The sequence below is a fragment of the Lacerta agilis genome, chromosome 8 (assembly GCF_009819535.1).
Source record: "Lacerta agilis isolate rLacAgi1 chromosome 8, rLacAgi1.pri, whole genome shotgun sequence".
Taxonomy (NCBI): domain Eukaryota; kingdom Metazoa; phylum Chordata; class Lepidosauria; order Squamata; family Lacertidae; genus Lacerta; species Lacerta agilis.
Genome location: NC_046319.1, coordinates 79,934,387 through 79,955,692, shown reverse-complemented (window position 1 = coordinate 79,955,692; position 21,306 = coordinate 79,934,387). Strand labels below are relative to the sequence as shown.

The 21,306-nt window shown below is 47.5% G+C and overlaps 1 protein-coding gene across 1 annotated transcript; it reads right to left on the bottom strand.

Moving 5' to 3' along the window:
- Positions 1-1,132: 1,132 nt before the first annotated feature.
- LOC117051849 (cytochrome P450 2F2-like) lies at positions 1,133-21,056 on the bottom strand. The gene is made up of 9 exons (XM_033158543.1): positions 20,856-21,056; positions 16,913-17,075; positions 15,470-15,619; positions 15,220-15,380; positions 12,332-12,508; positions 5,617-5,758; positions 4,911-5,098; positions 3,223-3,364; positions 1,133-1,995 (listed from the first exon to the last, which is right to left on the bottom strand). The coding sequence occupies exons 1-9, from the start codon at positions 21,033-21,035 to the stop codon at positions 1,814-1,816; spliced, it is 1,485 nt and encodes a 494-aa protein (XP_033014434.1). The 5' UTR covers positions 21,036-21,056; the 3' UTR covers positions 1,133-1,813.
- Positions 21,057-21,306: the final 250 nt, after the last annotated feature.

Genomic DNA, 21,306 nt, shown 5'->3' with positions numbered 1-21,306 from the left:
ATAAAATATTTGCTCTGGAAAGGGTTGCTTGAAAAATGACTCAGCCGTTTCAATCCCAGCTGAAACTAAGGCTGCTTCCAGATGCCACTGTTGTGGGTTGGGATTCAGTCACATGCTGGCAGATTCAGGTGAGGCAATGTTTACAGGGGTCTTGCACCACAAACCCGCTTCCCTGCAAACGCCTGACTTTTTGCCGTAAGGAAAGAGACGGGGAAATCCACTGGGAAGTGTGGAATCCCCCTTGCTTTGATGCAACATAGGTAAACTGTGGATCTCCCATCCACAGGAGGCTGTGATGGCCACCAGTTTGGATTGCTTTAAAATAGGATGGGACAAATCCGCGGTGCAATTGGCCTGATCCAATGGCCAGGCTCTTGTTATGGAACCTCCAGTTGCAGAGGCAGTCTATCAAGATTCCCAGGTCACTGCGAGAACAGGCTGGACTAAATGGCCCAACCCAGCAGGCTCTCTTTACATCTTTACGTTCTTGTGTCCTTAACAGCATCTAACCCCCCACCTACAAATCAGAATGAGTGTTCCACAAACAGGCCACCTGGAAGTGCCCTGAATACCAAGATGCAGAAAGGGAGTTGGTCCACGGCTGGCAGAAGCTGGTTCCAGTGGCATAGCGTGGGTTGCCAGTGCCCGGGACCACGCATTCAACTGCCTAACAGTGTCCGAGTCGCCCAGGAGATCGCAGCCACAAAGATAAGAAAAGAAGAGTCGTTGTCTGGAGAGGTCACTTCCAGGCTCACATGGAGAAGCTGTTTCAACTGAGAACAGGGAAGGAGGAGCGCAGCTGTATTGAGGCACTGCTGGGTGTTGAAATTTTGCACCCACTAACCATTCTGTGCCCCGGGCAACCGCCTCCATGCTACACCACTGGCTGGCCCCTTATAAGGCACAGCACCAAACGTCGCCGCCAGCCCATCGCTGGGGCAGCAAACACCAGACCAGCAGGTCATCTGGGAGCCAAACTGCCCTGTCCTGCTGGTGAGCTCCTGCACCCACTGTGCTCCTGCCACAGCCCTCCTGCTGCTGAAGACATGGACATCTCGGCCTGGAGGAGGCATTGCAAAGACCAACCCAGCTCTCAGCCCTTAGAAGGAGGAGTCCTTTATTCATAAATGCTTACACAGACTTCTTGAGAAAGAGCACACCAGAGATTACCAGACCTAATATTTCTGCTGGGCAGGGCAAGAATGTGGAGGAGGAGCAAGGGGAAACTGGGCACGATCCCAGTCTGGAGTTTCCAGAAAGCAATAATGGCTCTCCGAGGGAAGGAATTCGTACCCCAAAGCAGTATCATGATGGAGGGTCCCAGGGGCTCTCGTCACATTGCAGAGGGTTCTGGGGTGCTTTTCTCAAGATTGGAGATGCCCCTTTAAAATGTCGCTGCCTGGGTGAGCTCCTGGCAAGCGGCCTGCACCAGATTAACCCCATCATTTTGAAATTGAAAGCCACCCGCACCCTGACTCAGGCATGCAAAGCTGCATAGGCAGGCACCCATGGAACTGCCTGCCACTGAGTCAGGCCAACGGAGTCTCTCTTTTCCTGCATGGGGGTGGGCACATTCAGAGCCCTGCACTCCCTTCTGCATCTTGCATTGTGCTAAGAAAATGCCAAGCCCTCCCTCCCCCTGCAAAAGATCCGGCCAGCTTCCAGCTATAGGTAAAGAAAGCCACCTGGGCTACGGTTGGCATGGAGGGCAGTGCCTTCCCCAAGGTGGTGCCCCCAGAAACACCAGGAGAGCTTCACCCCACCGGGGAAGGCTGGGCTAGGAGATGGGGGGGCGAGCGGCAAGAGGGGCGGCTCAGCGGGGGACGATGAGGCATCTGTAGGGGCGAGGGACGTTCCCTGTGCCGCTGGACACGGGCGAGAGGTCCAGCTCCTCGCGGGGGCAGGTGGGCTGGAAGGTGAAGCGCTGGAGGAGTTTGGTGAGATACAGGAACAGCTCCATGCGCGCCAAACCTTCTCCCAGGCACAAGCGTTTCCCTGAGGAGAGAAAAAACAAACCAATCGGCAGTTCCTTCAAGGCTTTGCATTCCCGAGCAGGCATTTCAGCATCTAAATTTCTGCAAATAAACTGCTCTCTAGTGGCCTATTTATCAGGGCGACGTCCCGCCCGCTCCACTGAAAGAAGAACAGCCCCCCCCCCCCCGGGAGGCAGATTAATTCCCAAGGGCCTGAGGAAACCACAAGACTCTTAGTCTCAGGGTTGCAGGTTGGAGCTCCAAAACGGGCTTCTACAATTCTACGATCCTAGGATACTGTGAAACTAATTAGGAAGAGATTTCTGAGGGTAAGAGTTGTTTGAAAGTGGAAGGTGGTGGACTCTCCTTCCTTGGAGGTTTGTAAGCAGTAGTTGGATGGCCTGTGACCTGGCGCAGGAATTAAGTATTTATCATTACAAAAGAATGGCCAGGCTGCCCGGGTGATCCAGTCAGTGACCATTGACAGGTTTTTTGCCAGACAGGGTTTTGCTGGAGACCACCTCCTTCTGTGATGTATGTATGATGTTTTGGGGGGTGGTCTTGAGCTACAGGGTGGGCAATTTCAAGAATCTATATAAGATCTTGCACACCAATGTTCCAGTTACAGGTGGGTAGCCGTGTTGGTCTGCCATAGTCAAAACAAAATTAAAAATTCCTTCCAGTAGCACCTTAGAGACCAACTGAGTTTGTTCTTGGTATGAGCTTTCGTGTGCATGCACACTTCTTCAGATACACTGAAACAGAAGTCACCAGACACTTATATATAGTGAGAGAGTGGGGAGGGGTATAAGGGTCCGGTGACTTCTGTTTCAGTGTATCTGAAGAAGTGTGCATGCACACGAAAGCTCATACCAAGAACAAACTCAGTTGGTCTCTAAGGTGCTACTGGAAAGAATTTTCTATTTTGTTTCGACCAATGTTCTGGGTTCCTCTCCTCCCTCCCTCCCTGCGTGTGGTGAGTGGGGGATCCTGTTGCAACAGCTTTAATAAAGATCAGGCTTAATAGCTGCTTTGCTTCTCAATATTCTCTGGTTGGCCTCTGTTATTTTCTCCTACTGATAGGGAACCCACTTAAGGACTCTATACAGGCTCTTGGGTACGCCATAAGGGGGAAAGGGCAGATTTTGTTTACAAAACAATCCAGGGGGGCAAGACGAGGGCCCATCCCTTACACCTCCCCGCTCCCCACTGCCTATCTTGCCACACACACCCCCAACTAGGAACTCACCAGCAGAAAAGGGCATGAAAGCATCACGTCGGCGGAAGCTGCCTTTCTCGTCCAGGAAGTGGGTAGGGTCAAAAGCTTCCGGGTTTTTGAACTGGGTGGGATCTTTGTGGACAGAGTGAAGGATAGGCATGATGTTGGTGCCCTGTTGGGGGGGGGAAAGGGGAGAAGCAAGTTGACGAGGTTCAGAAACGCCCCGGAATGTGGGCTCCCTTCCTTGTACGGCCACACCAGGCACTGAGAGCACCCTCATGCCGCTTTGACGTCTGCCACTGCATTCAGCTCCAGCCGCGCCTCCCCTGAAAAGGATTGCAGAGCTGGAAAAGGTTCAGAAAAGAGAACGATGGCATCCAGGGGGTGGAGAGACTCAAAGGTAGCAGCTTTGGGAATTTTTTAGTTTAGAGGAAAAGCAAAGGAGAAGCAACATGCAAGAAGTTGGGAGGCAGCAATGCTTCTGAAAATCCGTTGCTGGTTTTCCCATAACGGGCATCTGGTTGGCCACTGTGAGAGCCATTGGCCTGATCCAGACCCTCCACGTGTCCCTATTTTTCAGGGACCTCCCTGATTTAGAGAAGCCATGCCAGATTCTGATTTGAACCTGGAATGTCCCACTTTTCCTTAGGATGTCCCTGTTTTCGTTGGAGCCTATGGAGTTATCCAACCCCCAAGCCATCTGAAGGCAATGCTGCCTGGGGAGGTTTTTTAAAAAAATGTTTCATGTTTTATGTTTTTATACATGTAGGAAGCTGCTCAGAGTGGCTAGGGCAACCCAGTCTGGTGCTCAGGGTATAAATGGTAAAATTATCAGTATGGAACGGGACGTCCCTATTTTCATCAGAGAAATGTTGGACGGCAATTCTGATCAAAGCAGCCTGTTCTTATGGTCTTAATCCTGGGAGCTGTAGTTTGTGAAGGGTGCTGGGAACTGGGAGGGGCCTCCCAACAGCTCTCAGGTCTCCCCCCCCCCATCATTCTGCCCGGACACTGAGGTCCAGCATCGAGGGCCTTCTGGCGGTTCCCTTCCTATGAGAAGTGAGGTTACAGGGAACCAGGCAGAGGGCCTTCTCGGTAGTGGCACCCGCCCTGTGGAACGCCCTCCCCTCGGATGTCAAGGAAATAAGCAACCATCTGACTTTTAGAAGACATCTGAAGGCAGCCCTGTTTAGGGAAGTTTTTAATGTTTGAAGTTTCATTCAGTTTTTAGTGTTCTGTTGGGAGCCGCCCAGAGTGGCTAAGGAAACCCAGCCAGATGGGTGGGGTACAAATAATAAAATTATTATTATTATTAATATTATTATTATTAATCTTTCCAAAAGAAAGACTACCCCTGCCTTGGGAGGCTCTGCTGCTGCCACCAGAGCTCTCTACCGCTTTTCTCTGGAGGTCTTTCTCTCCAGGAGCCACCCTGGAGTGGCACAAAGGCTCAGAGTTTGACCCTACTCTAGATGGGATATAGAGTTCAAAACGAGGGCACTTTCTTTAGAAGGGGGGTTTTCTCCTCTTCCTCTCATGAAACAGCAGCGCCATCTCCAAGCCACAACCGTGACCTGAGATAGGAACAGAAGGATGTCAGGCTTTGATTGAACACAGCCACCACCAATCAGAAATCGTTTGTTCCCTATCCCAACATCAGCAGCCCAAAGATAAACTTCCCATCCCTTGGGAAGGGGGGATTTTTTATTCCCAAGCACCTTCGGGAGCACAAAGCCATGGAAGTGGGTGTCCTTGGTCACGGCATGGGGGACCCCCAGAGGGATGATATCGATGAATCTCTGGATCTCGTGGATCACGGCATCCGTGTACGGCATCTTCACCCGGTCCTCAGTCGATGGGCTGCGGTGAGGACCAATGACGTGGCTGATCTCTTCTTGGACCTTGGCTGCGGACAAAATAATAATAATAATAATAATAATAATAATAATAATAATAATAATAATAATTTATTTTTTATAACCTGCCCATCCAGCTGGGTTTCCCCAGCCACTCCCAACAGAATGTTAAAACAGAATAAAACATCAAACATTAAAAACTTCCCTACACAGGTCTGCCTTGAGAAGTCTTCTAAAAGTCAGACAGCTGCCTATTTCCTTGACATCTGATGGGAGGGCGTTCCACAGGGCGGGAGCCACCACCGAGAAGGCCCATGTTGTCAGCATCATGCGTGTGGCATGTGATAGGCGGTGTGGCATAATGGTTCGAGTGTTGGACTAGGTCCTGGGAGAGAGCAGGGTTCGAATTCCCACCCCCCTCCCTGGGTGACCTTGGCTGCCAGTCACTGCCTCTCGACCTAGCCTACCTCACAGGGTTGTTGTGAGGATAAATTGGGGGGGAGAAGACAACCGTGTGCTCTTCCACTTAGAAAGAAGGTGGGGTGTGAACATGGCCTTCCCAGCTCACCTGCTACCTCCGGGTGCTTCATGAGGATGAGGATCCCGTAGCGAAGGGTGGTGCTGACAGTCTCTGTCCCCCCAAAGAAAAGGTTGTGGGTGGTCATGACAAGCGAGTTGGTGTGGAAGTGGCTGAGGGGGTCCTTATTTTCCTGCAGAGAGAGGTGGAGATGGGTATGAGCCTTACACAAACGGACGAGGCGTGGGTTGTTTATCAGCTCTCTGTGACCTCACCCCTCTAGACTTGGACGTATTTCCTGCAAAATATAATCGCCCAGGCTTTGGACCCTGCAGGTGCTATAATAATAATAATAATAATAATAATAATAGTAATAATAATAGTAATAATAATAATAATTTATTATTTGTACCCCGCCCATCTGGCTGGGTCTCCCCAGCCACTCTGGGCGGCTTCCATCAAATATTAAAATACATTTAAAATATCACAGATTAAAAACTTCCCTAAACAGGGCTGCCTTCAGGTATTTTCTGAATGTCAGGTAGTTGTTTATTCCCTTGACCTCTGATGGGAGGGCGTTCCACAGGGCGGGCGCCACTACCAAGAAGGCCCTCTGCCTGGTTCCCTGTAATTTTGCTTCTCGCAGTGAGGGAACTGACAGAAGGCCCTCGGTGCTAGATTTGTGTCCGGGCTGAACAATGGGGGTGGAGACCCTCCTTCAGGTATACAGGACGTTTAGGGCTTTAAAGGTCAGCACCAACACTTTGAATTGTGCTCGGAAACGTACTGTGCTCCCTCCTCCATGGCAGGAAACTCTTATTAAACTCAATCTGCTAGATGAGAGGTTGGCAGCTGGCTTAATCCGACCGTCTTGCCTTCGTTGCCGGCCATTCCTCTCCCTCTTGGGATGCCTCGGGGAGGAAGGTTGGATGGACTGCAATGGAGGGTAGTCTCACTTTTTCCAAAAGGGAGGGAGTCACAGACCAGCAAGTTCGAGTTGCCCAATTAAAGCTGATTTAGCCAATTTAGGTTGCACGATTTAAGGCTGATTTAGCAACACACACACACACACACACACACCAAAACACACCAAAACACTCCGGACTTTGGGCAACAAGAAAAATGATGAATAAATGCACTGGAAATTGTGGCATGAATGAGTGTTTTATGTACCATTGTCTAACCTCCCCATAAACCAAGCAGAAGGAAAGTGCAAGAAACAGTTGACTTCATTTAACCCGCGCACACATTCGCTGGCATTGTGGAAACAAATCCGATCCAACGCTCAAAGAAATGGGCTGTGTGGAAGCCACCAGAGACGGCAAGGGTGCAGAAATGGGAGTCAGGTCTCCCTGTCTTTGGTTCCCCTTTCTGGGAGGGAACCCCAAATAAAATAGTGCCTTACTCTCGTCTCTTGCTCAGGCTCAGCTCCAAATAATAATAATAATAATAATAATAATAATAATAATAATAACAACAACAACAACAACAACAACAACAACAACAACAACAACAACAATTTATTATTTGTACCCCGCCCATCTGGCTGGGTTTCCCCAGCCACTCTGGGTGGCTTCCAACAGAGATTAAAATACACGAAAATATCACACATTAAAAACTTCCCTGAACAGGGCTGCCTTCAGACGTCTTCTGAATGTAAGGTAGTTTTTATCTCTTTGACATGAGATGGGAGGGTGTTCCACAGGGCGGGTGCCACCACCAAGAAGGCCCTCTGCCTGGTTCCCTGTAGCTTTGCTTCTCGCAGTGAGGGAACCGCCAGAAGGCCCTCGGCGTTGGATCTCAGTGTCCAGGGAAAGCTGATGGGGGTGGAGATGCTCCTTCAGGTATACTGGACCATGGCCGTTCAGGGCTTTAAAGGTCAGCACCAACACTTTGAATTGTGCTTGGAAACGTACTGAGAGCCAATGTAGGTCTTTCAGGACTGGTGTTATGTGGTCTCGGCAGCCGCCCCCAGTCACCAGTCTAGCTGCCACATTCTGGATTAGTCATAGTTTCCGAGTCACCTTCAAAGGTAGCTCCACGGAAAGCGCATTGCAGTAGTCCAAGCGGGAGATAACCAGAGCATGCACCACTCTGGCGAGACAGTCCACAGGCAGGTAGGGTCTCAGCCTGCGTACCAGATGGAGCTGGTAGACAGCTGCCCTGGATACAGAATTGACCTGCGCCTCTATGGACAGCTGTGGGCCCAAAATGACTCCCAGGCTGCCCAAAGGGTAATCAAAGCCAGTGACAAACCAGAAAAAGGGACTAAAGAAATACCGATAATGCCAAATGCAAAACTTCAAATTGACATCTAAGAATCCATAAAGCACATTTTGGGGCTAGAAAGTTGGAAAGTGGGATACGGGCCACAGATTTCAACCCCCTTTGTAGGTAAATATACAAGCCTCCAATGTTTGGTCTCATTTCCCCTTGTTAAGGAGAGTATAATGGAGTGGACTTTCTATGTGCGCACGCAGACAATCATTATTATCTCATGTTGGAAACTGGGAGAGGGTGGCTCTTAGTATACAGCCCTTCAGTGTACTCTAGTGCCCAAAATTGTGGAACCTTCTGGGGGGGAATGTATTTCCAAGGTTTGATGGTTCATAATACCACTTTGTTTTGGAGAATTACCAGTGCTTTTTTTTTCTATAGGGACGCATGGGGACGCATACCCCTAAACATTTTGTGAATGTAACAGGAGAATAAATTCAGTGTATTTATTTTCCCCGATTTCAACTGTATTTATTTTTCCCTGGTGGTGATTTTCTTGAGAGTACCCCTAAACATTTTTTTTGGGGGGGGGAAGCACTGACTCATACCATAAAATTATATATCAATGGAAAGATAATTTAATGAACGCAATAACTTTTATGAAGGATTATTTATTGCAACAGCAGTCACAAAGAAGAAACGTGAAACACACAGGAAAAATGAGACATACGGGTTAAATTGCCGGGTTGGCGCTTTGCAATAAATAAGTGGGTTTTGGGTTGCAGTTTGGCCACTCGGTTTCTGAAAGGTTCACCATCACTGGTATAATGAATGAGTCCAGAGGACGCCAACCTAGATGGTCAAAGGTCTGGAAAGCCAGGCCTTCTGAGGAATGGTTGAGGGACTCTGATGTGTTTAGCCTGGAGAATAGATATGAGAGCCACCTTCAAATATCTGAAGGGCAGGGGCGTAGTAGGGGGTGGACTGCCCCACGTTCCATAATGGAGGAGGTGACAAATTATCAAGGAACAATTAATGCCCTACTTGGCAGTTCATAAAAACTTTTTTTTTAATGCCTGCTCCGAAGGTCTTATCTTACTATACTAGGGATTATATAGCTATATATGAAATTTCATGCATATCGGTTAATATCTTGACCTTCCTCCACCAAAATAGCTGTTTACTTGGCTGTTTTCCTATGTCGCGAAGGCTGAAATTTCAGTTCAGTGGAGCACTTACTGTTCCCAACCCTAACCCTGTGGAAAGCCATCGAATTAGACATTAATTTGATTTCGAGATGTTTTTAGGAGGTAATTTAATTATTGTTTGATTTTATACCAATGTTATGTATCTGATGTTAGCCACCCTGAGCCCGACTTTGGCCGGACAGATCCTGAAGTTGAGGCTCCAAGACTTCGGCCACCTCATGAGAAGAGAAGACTCCCTGGAAAAGACCCTGATGTTGGGAAAGATGGAGGGCACAAGGAGAAGGGGACGACAGAGGATGAGATGGTTGGACAGTGTTCTCGAAGCGACTGGCATGAGTTTGGCCAAACTGCGAGAGGCAGTGGAAGATAGGCGTGCTTGGCGTGCTCTGGTCCATGGGGTCACGAAGAGTCGGACACGACTGAACGACTGAACAACATCAAGAAAATATGAAATAACGTAAAACCATTTTTGCAGGCGGGGAAATCAATGAATGGGGGGGACAAGAAATTTTCTGCACCAGTTACCACCTGACCGTCCTACGCCTCTGCTGAAGGGCTGCCATGTAGAAGATGCAGCAAACTTGCCTTCTGCTGCTCGAGAGGGCAAGACCCGAACCAATGGATTCAAGTGACAAAGAAGGAAATTCTGACAAAATATTAGAACGAACTTTCTGGCAGTAAGAGCCATTTGACAGACTTCCTTGGGAGGCAGTGGACTCTCCTTCCTATGAGGTTTTAATGCAGAGGTTGGACAGCCATCTTTTGTTGTTGTTCAGTCAGTCAGTCGTGTCCGACTCTTCATGACCCCATGGACCAGAGCACGCCAGGCACCCCTATCCTCCACTGCCTCCCGCTGTTTGGCCAAACTCATGCCAGTCGCTTCGAGAACACTGTCCAACCACCTCGTCCTCTGTCGTCCCCTTCTCCTTTTGCCCTCCATCTTCCCCAACATCAGGGTCTTTTCCAGGGAGTCTTCTCTTCTCATGAGGTGGCCAAAGTACTGGAGTCTCAGCTTCAGGGTCTGTCCTTCCAGTGAGCACTCAGGGCTGATTTCTTTAAGGATGGAGAAGTTTGATCTTTTTGCAGTCCATGGGACTCTTAAGAGTCTCCTCCAGCACCATAATTCATCTGAACTGAATTCGCCTATTCCCGTCCATTTTAGTTCACTGATGCCCAGGATGTCAATCTTTATTCTCGACATCTCATTTTTTACCACATCCAGCTTTCCAAGGTTCATGGTTCTTACATTCCAGGTTCCTATGCAATATTTTTCTTTAGAGCATTGGACTTTCCTTTCATTTCCAGGCATATCCGCAACTGAGCGTCCTTTCGGCTTTGGCCCAGCCGCTTCATCAGCTCTGAATCTACTTGTACTTGTCCTCCGCTATTCCCCAGTAGTATGATGGACGCCTTCCGACCTGAGGGGCTCATCTTCCAGCGTCATAACTTTTATATGCCTGTTGTCTTTGTCCTTGGAGTTTTCTTGGCAGGGATGCTGGAGTGGCTTGCCAGTTCCTTCTCCAGGTGGATCACATTTAGTCTAAACTCTCCGCTATGACCTGTCTATCTTGGGTGGCCCTGCATGGCATAGCTCATAGCTTCCCTGAGTTATTCAGTGCTGAGTTTCCTTGCAAACCCTTTTTTGTGTGTGCAACCATTAAAAAGTTGTAAGAATATTTCAAAGAATCATTTCCGCTTACTTGAAAAGAGGCACATCTAATATATTTGTGATCTATAATACCTGGGGAATGAGCTCGAAAGATATGTGAGCTGTCTAACGAAAACAGATGCCAGCAGTGTCCAACTTTTGACACCTTCTGAAAGTGTATTTATCCACACTCCCCAGGGGCTTTGCTGGTCAGGGGCACTAAGGCCATGGATAATTGTTTGGTCATAGCTGAATAAACTGGATTTTAATCTTTTGCTTTTATCGTACTGTATTGCCAATCTTGTATCGCCTTGAAGTTTTAATGGAAGGCAGTATCCAAACATTTTTAATTAACACATTGTGCAAGAACGTGGCGTTGCAAAGGAAGATACTCATCTCAGTTTGCCTAAGGCTTTCCGAGTTACACACTTTCCTCTGAAGTGATATTTTGCAGAGGCTGTGGCACACAGTTAAACGGTGGAACTCCCTCCCACAGGACGCAATGGTGGCCACCAACTTGCGTGGCATTACAAGAGGATTGGACAAATTCATGGAGGAGGAGGAGGAGGAGAGGGCTGTCAGTGGCTCCTAGCCAGGATGGCTCTGCTCTGGTTCCGCAGTTGGGGGCAGCAATGCTTCAGAATCCCAGTTGCTGGAAACCCCAGGAGGGGAGAGGGCTCTTGTGCCCAGATCCTGCTTGGGGGCTCCCCTTTCGGGAGTCTGCTGGGCTCAGGGGCGGAGCAAACGGGCGGGGGCGGTGTGCCTCGGGTTCCAGGGAAGGGGGGTGACACTTCTGCTGGCCCCGCCCCACCACACCCTGCCGGCGGGCCCCGGACGGGCTGCGGGGCGGAGAGGGCTTGCCCTGCAGCCTGCTTGCAAACCTGCTCAACGGCATGCAAGCAGGCTGCGGGGCGAGGCTGCTCCACCCTGCGGCCTGTTTGGGGCCTGCCCAGTGGCACCACTATGGCATTGCAGTGCATTGTACACAGTGCGCATGCATTGCTGCGTATGGTGCACGGTGTGTGTGTCAGACACGGTGACGCTGCACACGTGTGCCACCACTGGGTCCCTGGTTTTGCCGCTGCAGGTGACAAAGCGGATCGGTACGCGCCTGCCTGGGCTAGAGGAGCCATTGGCCTGATCCATGAGTCTCTTCTTATGTTCTTGTTTGTTGGCTTTTAATCTTTGCAGCCGTCATATGCTTTCCACTGATCATTATGGATTTACTTTCTTTGGAGATTTGCATCTGTTGAATATTGCATTCATCCAGCTTGTTGTTCCTCCTTCCCAAGAGAAGGATTTCAGGGCTGGTGTGGCACCTGAGCTTTGCAAACGTGAGATTATGGTGCTGCACAACACACACACACCCCTCTTTGGACACGTCCCAAATCCAGGGCTTACACGGGACGGGGCTCAGGTTACCCTCCTCCACCCGCCCCTGTCTTGGCCTCCACCAAAAGACGGGGAGATTATCTCCAAGGTGAGCAAACAGGCAGCGAGGCAAGGCTTCCATTGTCCATGGCAGAACACACCCTTGCCCTTTATGAAGCTGCCAGGAAGCTGCCCCCAGCCAGGAATGCCCCCTCTGCCCTTTCCCTGCCAGCCCCAGGTGAGAAGAAGCACGTAGCCAAGGGACGGGAGCAACACCTGGGACTTAGACCCTCCTCCACCCCCCAAAAGCCCAAGGGCTCACCTGTTGCATTTTGAGCAGGAAGCTATCGATGAAGTCGCGGGAGCAGTTGGGGTCGATGGTCGCCCGGTGCGTCTTGACCATCTCCAGAATGAAGAGGCGCAGCTTCTCAAAATTGGCGAAAAGTTGTTTGTGAGGTCCGGGCAGGTAGCGCAGGACGTGGGGGAAAGTGTTGTACAACTAGGGAGGGAGGAGGAGGAGAAAGATGGAAGGCTTGTGCGGGAGGGAAAGTATTTCAGGGAGAAGTCTCCCTTCCACAATCCAACTTAAAGACAAAATCCCCGTGCATGTCAAAATGGGAAAGCAGAGATGTTTTTGAGAAATAAATGAATGAATAGAGAAAGGTCAGGAGAGATTTGCTTCCACTTTGCTGAGGAAATACACAAGGGGAGGACTTTACCAGGCTCTAGGGGAAGGAAGGAAGGAAGGAAGGAAGGAAGGAAGGAAGGAAGGAAGGAAGGAAGGAAGGAAGGAAGGAAGTCCTCGATTTGTCGGGGAAGCTGCAAAGGAATCCTGTCTACACCCCCTTAGGACAGGACATGAGCAGCATCCAGGTGTTTTCAGTCAGCCTTCACCCACCTGGTGTTTTGGCAGAAGCAGCAGCTCCAAACATCTGGAGGGCATCAGGTGGGTGCGGCTCGATTTAAGTCCACATGCTGCTTGGTCGTGGAACATGAGGAAAGGAATGGAAGTGGCTCTTTCTCTAACTCCACATGAAACACGCTCTTTGAAAAAGCGCCTTCTCACCCAACCCACCCTTTGAAAGAAAAGGGGCCCACATTGGGGGGGCACACAGCAGTTTTATGCTGAAAGTCCCCCAAGTGTCAGTGATGGTCCCCAACCCAGGTGATTTTAAAAGAGGATCAGACACATTCGTGGAAAAAAGAGAGCTGTTGATGGCAGGTAGCCGGGGTAACTAGGCTAACCCTCCACAGCTGGAGGCAGCAGTATTTGTGAATCTCAGTTGCAGGAAACCACGAGGGCTGCTCTTGTGTTCATGCTCTGCTTGTGGGTTTCCTTCGGGGCATCTGGCTGGTCCCCGAGAGAAGAGGTTGCTAGACTAGAAATCCTCTGGCTCTGCACTTTGGCTTCTCTCCAAGGGATGGAGACTTTGTCCCTCTGCCTCCATTCCTCTCCCGGAAGCACCGATGGGGCTTCTCCATCTGCAAACCCTGAAGGGCACCCCCTCCCTGTGTCCCTTCCTAGAGAAGGGGGCTATCAAGGGCTATGACATCGACTTCGTTGGACTGGTCATGTTGTGTGGATGCCTGGTTATCGTCTTCCAAAGCAACCACTCTACTCCGAACTTAAAAATGGAAAGCGTAATGCGTAATGCCAGTGGTCAACAAAAGAGGTTCAAAGACTGTCTCAAGGCAAATCTTTAAAAATGTAGTATAAACACTAACAATTGAGAAACACTGGCCTGCGAGCGCTCCAGTTGGAGAACAGCCTTGACCAAAGGTGTCATGGGCTTTGAAGACACTTGAACTCAGGACGCAAGGGAGAAACGTGCTAAGAGGAAGGCACGCTTGGCAAACCCTCACCATGATCAACTCCTGCCCGGAAACCTATGCCTCCACTGTGGAAGGACGTGTGGATCCAGAATTGGCCTCCACAGTCACTTACGGACTCACTGTTAAAACTGTGTTTATAAGTTAGCTAAGATGTATCATCGATTAAGTAATGTTTGTTGGAAATGTAAAAAAGTGGAAGGTACCTTTTATCATATGTGGTGGACATGCCCAAAGGTAAAGGCTTTCTGGGAGTTAATTTTGTAATGAACTTAAAAAAGTGATGAAAGTTACTTTCAGTAAGAAACCAGAGGCCTTCCTGTTGGGCATGACCAATCATGAGATACCCAGGCAAGATAGAGTGTTTTTTATGTATGCCACAACAGCTGCCAGAATTTTGATTGCGAAAAACTGGAAAGGTGAAGAGCTCCCGACTGTAGAAGAATGGCAGATGAAGTTAATGGACTATATGGAACTCGCTGAGCTGACTGCGAAGCTCCGAGACCAGAGGGAGGAGAAGGTGCAAGAAGATTGGAAGAAATTTAAAGAATATCTAAAAAATCGTGAAAAATTAGACATTTCAAGCAGAATCAGTGAATATAAATGGCTTTAGTTATAAGATGTTAGATAAAAATAGTATACTAGAAGTAATGTTGATGAAAGATGTATGTTATTAAATGCTGTAATAAGTAATAAGTAATATGAAGTAAGTTAGTTATTTGAAATTGTAATAAGAAGAATGATGATTGATGGAAATTAGTTACAAAGTTACTAAAGTAAATTAGAACTGAACGCAGTTGAGAGAACGGGGGAAGTCCCCTATTTAAGATTTAAACTAGATTTAAACATTAAGCAATAAGTAGCTGAGTGTTCGTGTTTAGGTATGTATAAGTTTTTATTATTATTAATTTTTATTCTTATTTTTAGTTTGTTGTCGTATTCGATGTGTTTTTATTGTGTTTGTATGTTGTATTTGTGATTTGTTTAATGTGAAAACTAATAAAAAAATTATTAAAAAAAATAAAACTGTGTTTATGGAAGACAATCCTACTCGGCTACAAGTGATCGAGAAAAAAGGAAGGAAGGAAGGAAGGAAGGAAGGAAGGAAGGAAGGAAGGAAGGAAGGAAGGAAGGAAGGAAGGAAAAGAAAGGGTCCCTTGCCATAATGGCTATGTTCACCCTCCTCTGGCTGCCGACAAATGCGACTTTCTGGATATTACAAGTGGGAAGAGTGAGGCTCTTGCACTCAGATCCGGCTTGTGGGCTTCTTCCTCTCAGGGCACCCAGCTGGCCACTGCAGGGACACCAGGCTAGAGGGGGGCCTATTGACCTGATCCTGCTGCCAGGCTTGCCTGGCTTTCTGCCTTCCCAAAGACTCACCTGGGCACAAGGCGAGCTGAAGATGCGGAAGTTGTCATTCATCAGTCCAACCAAAGTGAGGAATTTCTTGTCCTCGTAGTCAAACCGGTCCCCGAAAACGATGGAGCAGATGACGTTGGAGACGGCATGGCCGAGGGTGAGGGTGAGGTCAGAGGGCTCTCCTGCAAAAGGGACAGGTGGAAAGGCCAGAACTTTGCAGGTGTGTGTAGCCCCACCCAACCCCACCTGCCCCAAGGAACGGCAAACGCACCTTTGGTCTTCTCCAGCTCTTGCACCAGGTACTGGGCCTCCTCCTGGATCCGCTCCTCAATGCTGCGCTTCCCCATCCCAAAATTGCGCAGCGTGTGTATCGCAAAACGGCGCAAGACCTTCCATTTCTCCCCTTGAGACATGGAAATCCCTATTGGGGAGCAGAGGAGACATTGGCTAGAGACATCGCTCAAAGCAATAGCACCTTGCGATATACTGCTAATATGAATTGGTAATAATTAATTTACCTTGCCAAGCTTTTCCATATATATTTCAACACATTCCCATTCTTTATTGGGCATTATTATTATTTTCTGGAGCAACAGAAAACAAACTTGCTCCTTCTTGCACGGGACAGCCTTTCGAAGTTAGGAGGTTATCCCGTTCCTGTCACCTGTCAATCTCCTCTTCTCCAGGTTAAACATGCCCAGCTCCCTCTCTTTGATCATGGCACCTACGCTTTTGCCCAAACTGAGAAGCATTAGAGCCTTTCTCTAAGAGAGGTATTCAGACCCTCCTTTGAATCTAATTGCGCTTTCCTGCCCCTTCTCCTGAGAGATTTTACTTTCTTGGGCTCCATGATCACTGCAGATGGTGACAGCAGTCACGAAATTAAAAGACGCCTGCTTCTTGGGAGGAAAGCAATGACAAACCTAGACAGCATCTTAAAAAGCAGAGACATCACCTTGCCGACAAAGGTCCGTATAGTTAAAGCTATGGTTTTCCTAGTAGTGATGTACGGAAGTGAGAGCTGGACCATAAAGAAGACTGATCGCCAAAGAATGGATGCTTTTGAATTATGGTGCTGGAGGAGACCCTTGAGAGTCCCAGGGACTGCAAAAAGATCAAACTTATCCATCCTGAAAGAAATCAGTCCTGAGCGCTCACTGGAAGGACAGATCCTGAAGCTGAGGCTCCAGTACTTTGGCCACCTCATGAGAAGAGAAGACTCCCTGGAAAAGACCCTGATGTTGGGAAAGATGGAGGGCACAAGGAGAAGGGGACGACAGAGGATGAGGTGGTTGGACAGTGTTCTTGAAGCGACTGGCATGAGTTTGGCCAAACTGCAGGAGGCAGTGGAAGATAGGCGTGCCTGGCGTGCTCTGGTCCATGAGGTCGCGAAGAGTCGGACATGACTAAACGACTAAACAAACAAACTGGCCAATATATAAAACATTACTAAAGGAAGAAAATAATGAACTAAAGCTGAAAAGCTTTGAGGGGATAAGAGGGCAGATAGCAGATTGATTCCAATATTATCAACTATTTGAAATATTTAAAATAGATTAAAAGGTGTGTGTGTGAAAGAGATATCTAGATTTGACATGACTAAACGACTAAACAACAATAACCCTCACACCTTTCTTCTTAGGAATTAACACACACCCCTCCCCGCTCAGAAACACCCACCCCACCTGCAAGCAGAGGAAGCAGACATGCTCACCATCCCCTTGGGTGAAGTCGAAAATCACCGGCAAGTCCCCGCGGTCACTGAACTCCTCGGCTTTGTCCACCAGAGCCTCCTTCACCACTTGGTAGCCGCAGAGCACCACAAAGGGCTGAGAGCCCAGGTAGATGGTGAAGACAGAGCCATAGCGCTGGCTGAGCTGGAGGTAGAGGGAGAAAAGAGGGACAGGAACCATGGGGTGCAGAAAGGATGTCCCAATGTAAGAAGAGCCTGCTGGATCAGGCCCAAGGGTTGGTCCAGCATTCAGTTCCCACAGGGGCTGGACAGTTGCCTGTTGTGGGAAGCCCGTATACAGTAAAGCAGCACAAAAACGGCGCACAGAAATCTACCAAACCATTCCACGTTCTGAATCTTATATTAGTAATCCAAAAATAGAGAGGACAATGCGAGAAATCTAATAAAGAAGCCACAATCAGAAAACTCATTCAAGTTAATGCAACAGGAAAATTTCAGTCTTTAAAGTTTCTTTAGCCAGGTTCCTGTAGATATTGATGAAGGTAAGTCCAGTCAGATGAAATATTGAAGCTGTTACGCACAAATGTTAGACAGGGTGCCGGCGTTTGTCCCCTGTTTCGCCCATGGACAGTTTTGGGCTTCTTCAGTAAAATCTTTCCCAGGGTTTACTGTATTTTCATACATTCAAATTTACATGTTACATCTCATCTTAACTAGAACATCTAATCTTCTTCAGAATATTCTTCCTCAAGGTTTTGGTAAATTTACACACTTTCAACTTCATATGCTAAGTTCTTTCTTGGCTTAAGCATTTATTCATTTCTCGCATTGTCCTCTCTATTTTTGGATTACTAATACAGTGGTACCTTGCAAGACAAAATTAATTCGTTCTGTGAGTGCTGTCGTATAGCGAAAATTTCGTCTTGCGAAGCACCAACGGGGGAAGAGCAGTTTGACGGGGGGGGAATAAAAAAAATCAGCAATTTTTTCGTCTTGCGAGGCAAGCCCATAGGAAAATTCGTCTTGCGAGGCAGCCTTCCGCTAGCGAATGCCTTTCGTCTAGCGAGTTTTTCGTCTAGCGAGGCATTCGTCTAGCGGGGCACCACTGTATAAGATTCAGAACGTGGAATGGTTTGGTAGATTGCTGTGCACCGTTTTTGTGCTGCTTACTGTATACTGGTTTACCACGAGTATTGGCAGCATAGGTTTATTTTTTTCAGCTGTTGTGGGAAGCCAGCAAGCAGGATTCGAACACAGGAGCCCTCTCCCCTCCTGGAGTTCCCAGCAGCCGGTACCCAGAGGCATCGTTGCCTCCAACTGCGGAGGCAGGGCAGAGCCACCCTGGCTAGAAGTAGCCATCAATAGCCCCCTCCTCCTCCATGAATTTGTTTAATCTTCTTTTAATGCCACCTAGGCTGGTGGCCACCCCTGCCTCCTGTGGGAGGGGGTTCCACACTTTAACTGTGCACTGCCTGAAGAAGTCATTTCTTTTCTCTGTCCGGCATTCAGCTTCATCGGATGCCCACGAGTTCTAGTGTCATGTAAATTTATTTATTTGGTTTTCAGATTAAAAATTTCACAGTCACGTATTCGACATAGAAACAAGATTCCGGAGAATCTCCTCGACTTCCCCCTCTCCCCTTTGTGGGTCTCCTATTGTTAATCATTTCCTCCTGTATCTTATATGATAAACCAAATCTTTTACCTCTCCATTGTGTCCAAAAGTCACCATTAAACTACAAGTGTTACTCCAACCCTACTAACAATTTTAACTAAATAGAAAATTCTTTCCAGTAGCACCTTAGAGACCAACTGAGGATCTGGTGACTTCTGTTTCAGTGTATCTGAAGAAGTGTGCATGCACACGAAAGCTCATACCAAGAACAAACTCAGTCTAAGGTGCTACTGGAAAGAATTTTCTATTTTGTTTCGACTATGGCAGACCAACACGGCTACCCACCTGTAACTGGAACAATTTTAACTGTTTACAATGGTTCTTAAGATAAGTTATAAATTTTCCCCATTCCTTATTAAAATTTTGGTCTTCCTGATTTCCGATTATTCCTGTAATTTTAGCCATTTCTGCTTAGTCCATGAACTTGATCTGCCATTCTTCTCTGGTAGGGGCTTTATCTTCTTTCCATCTAGTGTTACGAGACAGAGAGGACAAGCCTTCCTCTTTCCACTTCCATAAACTTCTCTCCTGTCACTTCTTCCTCGCTTTCCCCCTAAACTAAGAAGTCCTCACAAGGGAGCCCATCCACCCACTTGAACTGTTTGGCAACCTTTCTGTGAACCTTTTTCCATCTCTACAATATCCTTTCCAAGGTCACGCAGCCAGAACCAGAGGCATAGGAAGGTTAGGTGGTACCCAGTGCGGGAAATTTCTTGTCAACCCCCCCCCCCATTGATTTCCCACCACCCCCTGCAAAAAATGGTTTTATGTTATTTCATATTTTCTTACAAAGGAATAATAACAAGTAATAATAATAATAAAACTTTTATTTATATCCCGCCCTACCCGGCCGAAGTCGGACTCAGGGTGGCTAACATCAGATACATAACATTGGTATAAAATCAAACAAGAATTAAATTACCTCCTAAAAAGATCTCAGAATCAAATTAAAGTCCAATTAGATGGCTTTCCACAGGGTTAGGGTTGGGAACAGTAAGTGCTCCACTGAACGGAAATTTCAGCCTTCACGACATAGGAAAACGGCCAAGTAAACAGCTATTTTGGTGGAGGATGGTCAAGATATTAACCGATATGCATGACATTTCATATATAGCTATATAATCCCTAGTATAGTAAGATAAGACCTTTGGAGCAGGCTTTTAAAAAAAAAGTTTTTATGAACCGCCCTAGTTAATTAACTAATTAAACTAATTAAACTAATTAAAAACAAAATTAAAAAAATTCCTTCCAGTAGCACCATAGAGACCAACTAAGTTTGTTCTTGGTATGAGCTTTCGTGTGCATGCACACTTCTTCAGATACGCTGCCTTTTCCTGTAAGACCAATTGCAGTCGTTAACAGTCGTCAACAGGTTTACCACACCTATCAGCCAATCCCCCATTCCCACCACCCTTCTGAGTAATACCCCTCCCCACCCTCTCACTATATTTAAGGATCTGGTGACTTCCGTTTCAGTGTATCTGAAGAAGTGTGCATGCACACGAAAGCTCATACCAAGAACAAACTTAGTTGGTCTCTAAGGTGCTACTGGAAGGAATTTTATTATTTTTTTATTTTCTTTTGACTATGGCAGACTAACACGGCTACCTACCTGTACCTAGTAGGGCAGTAATTGTTCCTTGATAATTTGTCACCCCTCCAACAACGTGAAAAGTTGGACATTTGAAGTGAAATCAGTGAATATAATAGGCGATAGCTATACAATGTTAAGTTAAAATAGTACATAAGAAGTTAAGATTGTGATTTTTATATTAGATATTGTGCTTATGAATAAGTTTATAGAGATAAGATAAGATAAGATTTTAGTTGAGGATTAAGAATAATTGTTAATGAGGGTTAAAATAGTTATAAAGTTACTAAAGTAAATTCGAACTGAACGCAGAAGAGAGAACGTGAGGAAGTCCCCTAAGTAAGATTTGAAATAAGGTTAAAATAATTATATTGGTGTTCCTGTGTTCCTGTGGGGTGCTAGGTATGTATTAGTTTTATTTGATTGTTATTTGTATTTTGTGGTGTGTTTGTATTTTATGTAGAATGTATGTTTTTATTTGTTGTTTTGTGTGGAAATATCAATAAATTCTTTATTTTATTTTTTTAAAAAGGTAATTTGTCACCCCTCCATTATGGAACGTGGGACGGTCCGCCCCCCCCCCCTACGCACCCCCCTTGCTACGCCCCTGGCCAGAACCGTACAGAGGGCTCCGAATGCCATCGCGCCATAGATTTGCACAGATACATCGATTGAAGCAGCCAAGAGGCTGACCTTACCTCCAACATTGACTTGACCGTATTCTTCATGTCCAGGTGGAGCAAATTGCCCAAGATGGGGAGCGGCCGAGGTCCTGGAGGAAGATGCCCCCTCTTGCCCTGCCTGCTCCCTTTGAAGAACATCACCAGGCAGGTGATGCAGATAGCCAGAAGGGCCGCCGTGGCTGCGCTGAACTCCATGCCAGCCTCCTTGCCCAACTCAAGAAGGCTCCTGGTCAGGCTTGGGCTCAGGTGCCAGCCTGCCTCATTCCTGGGGTTTCATGTGCCTTGGGTGGCGGCCAATGCTTGCTGATGGGGTGTGACCACAAAACCTGATCCATGGAGGAGGCGGGCACGGCCGGCAATAGAAGGAAGGGCTGCGTCAACCGAGTGGCAATTATGTAATGTCACACCGAGAGGGTCCAAAGCTTGAGCTGTTTGCCGGCAAACTACAAGGGGCTGCAGGCTAAGT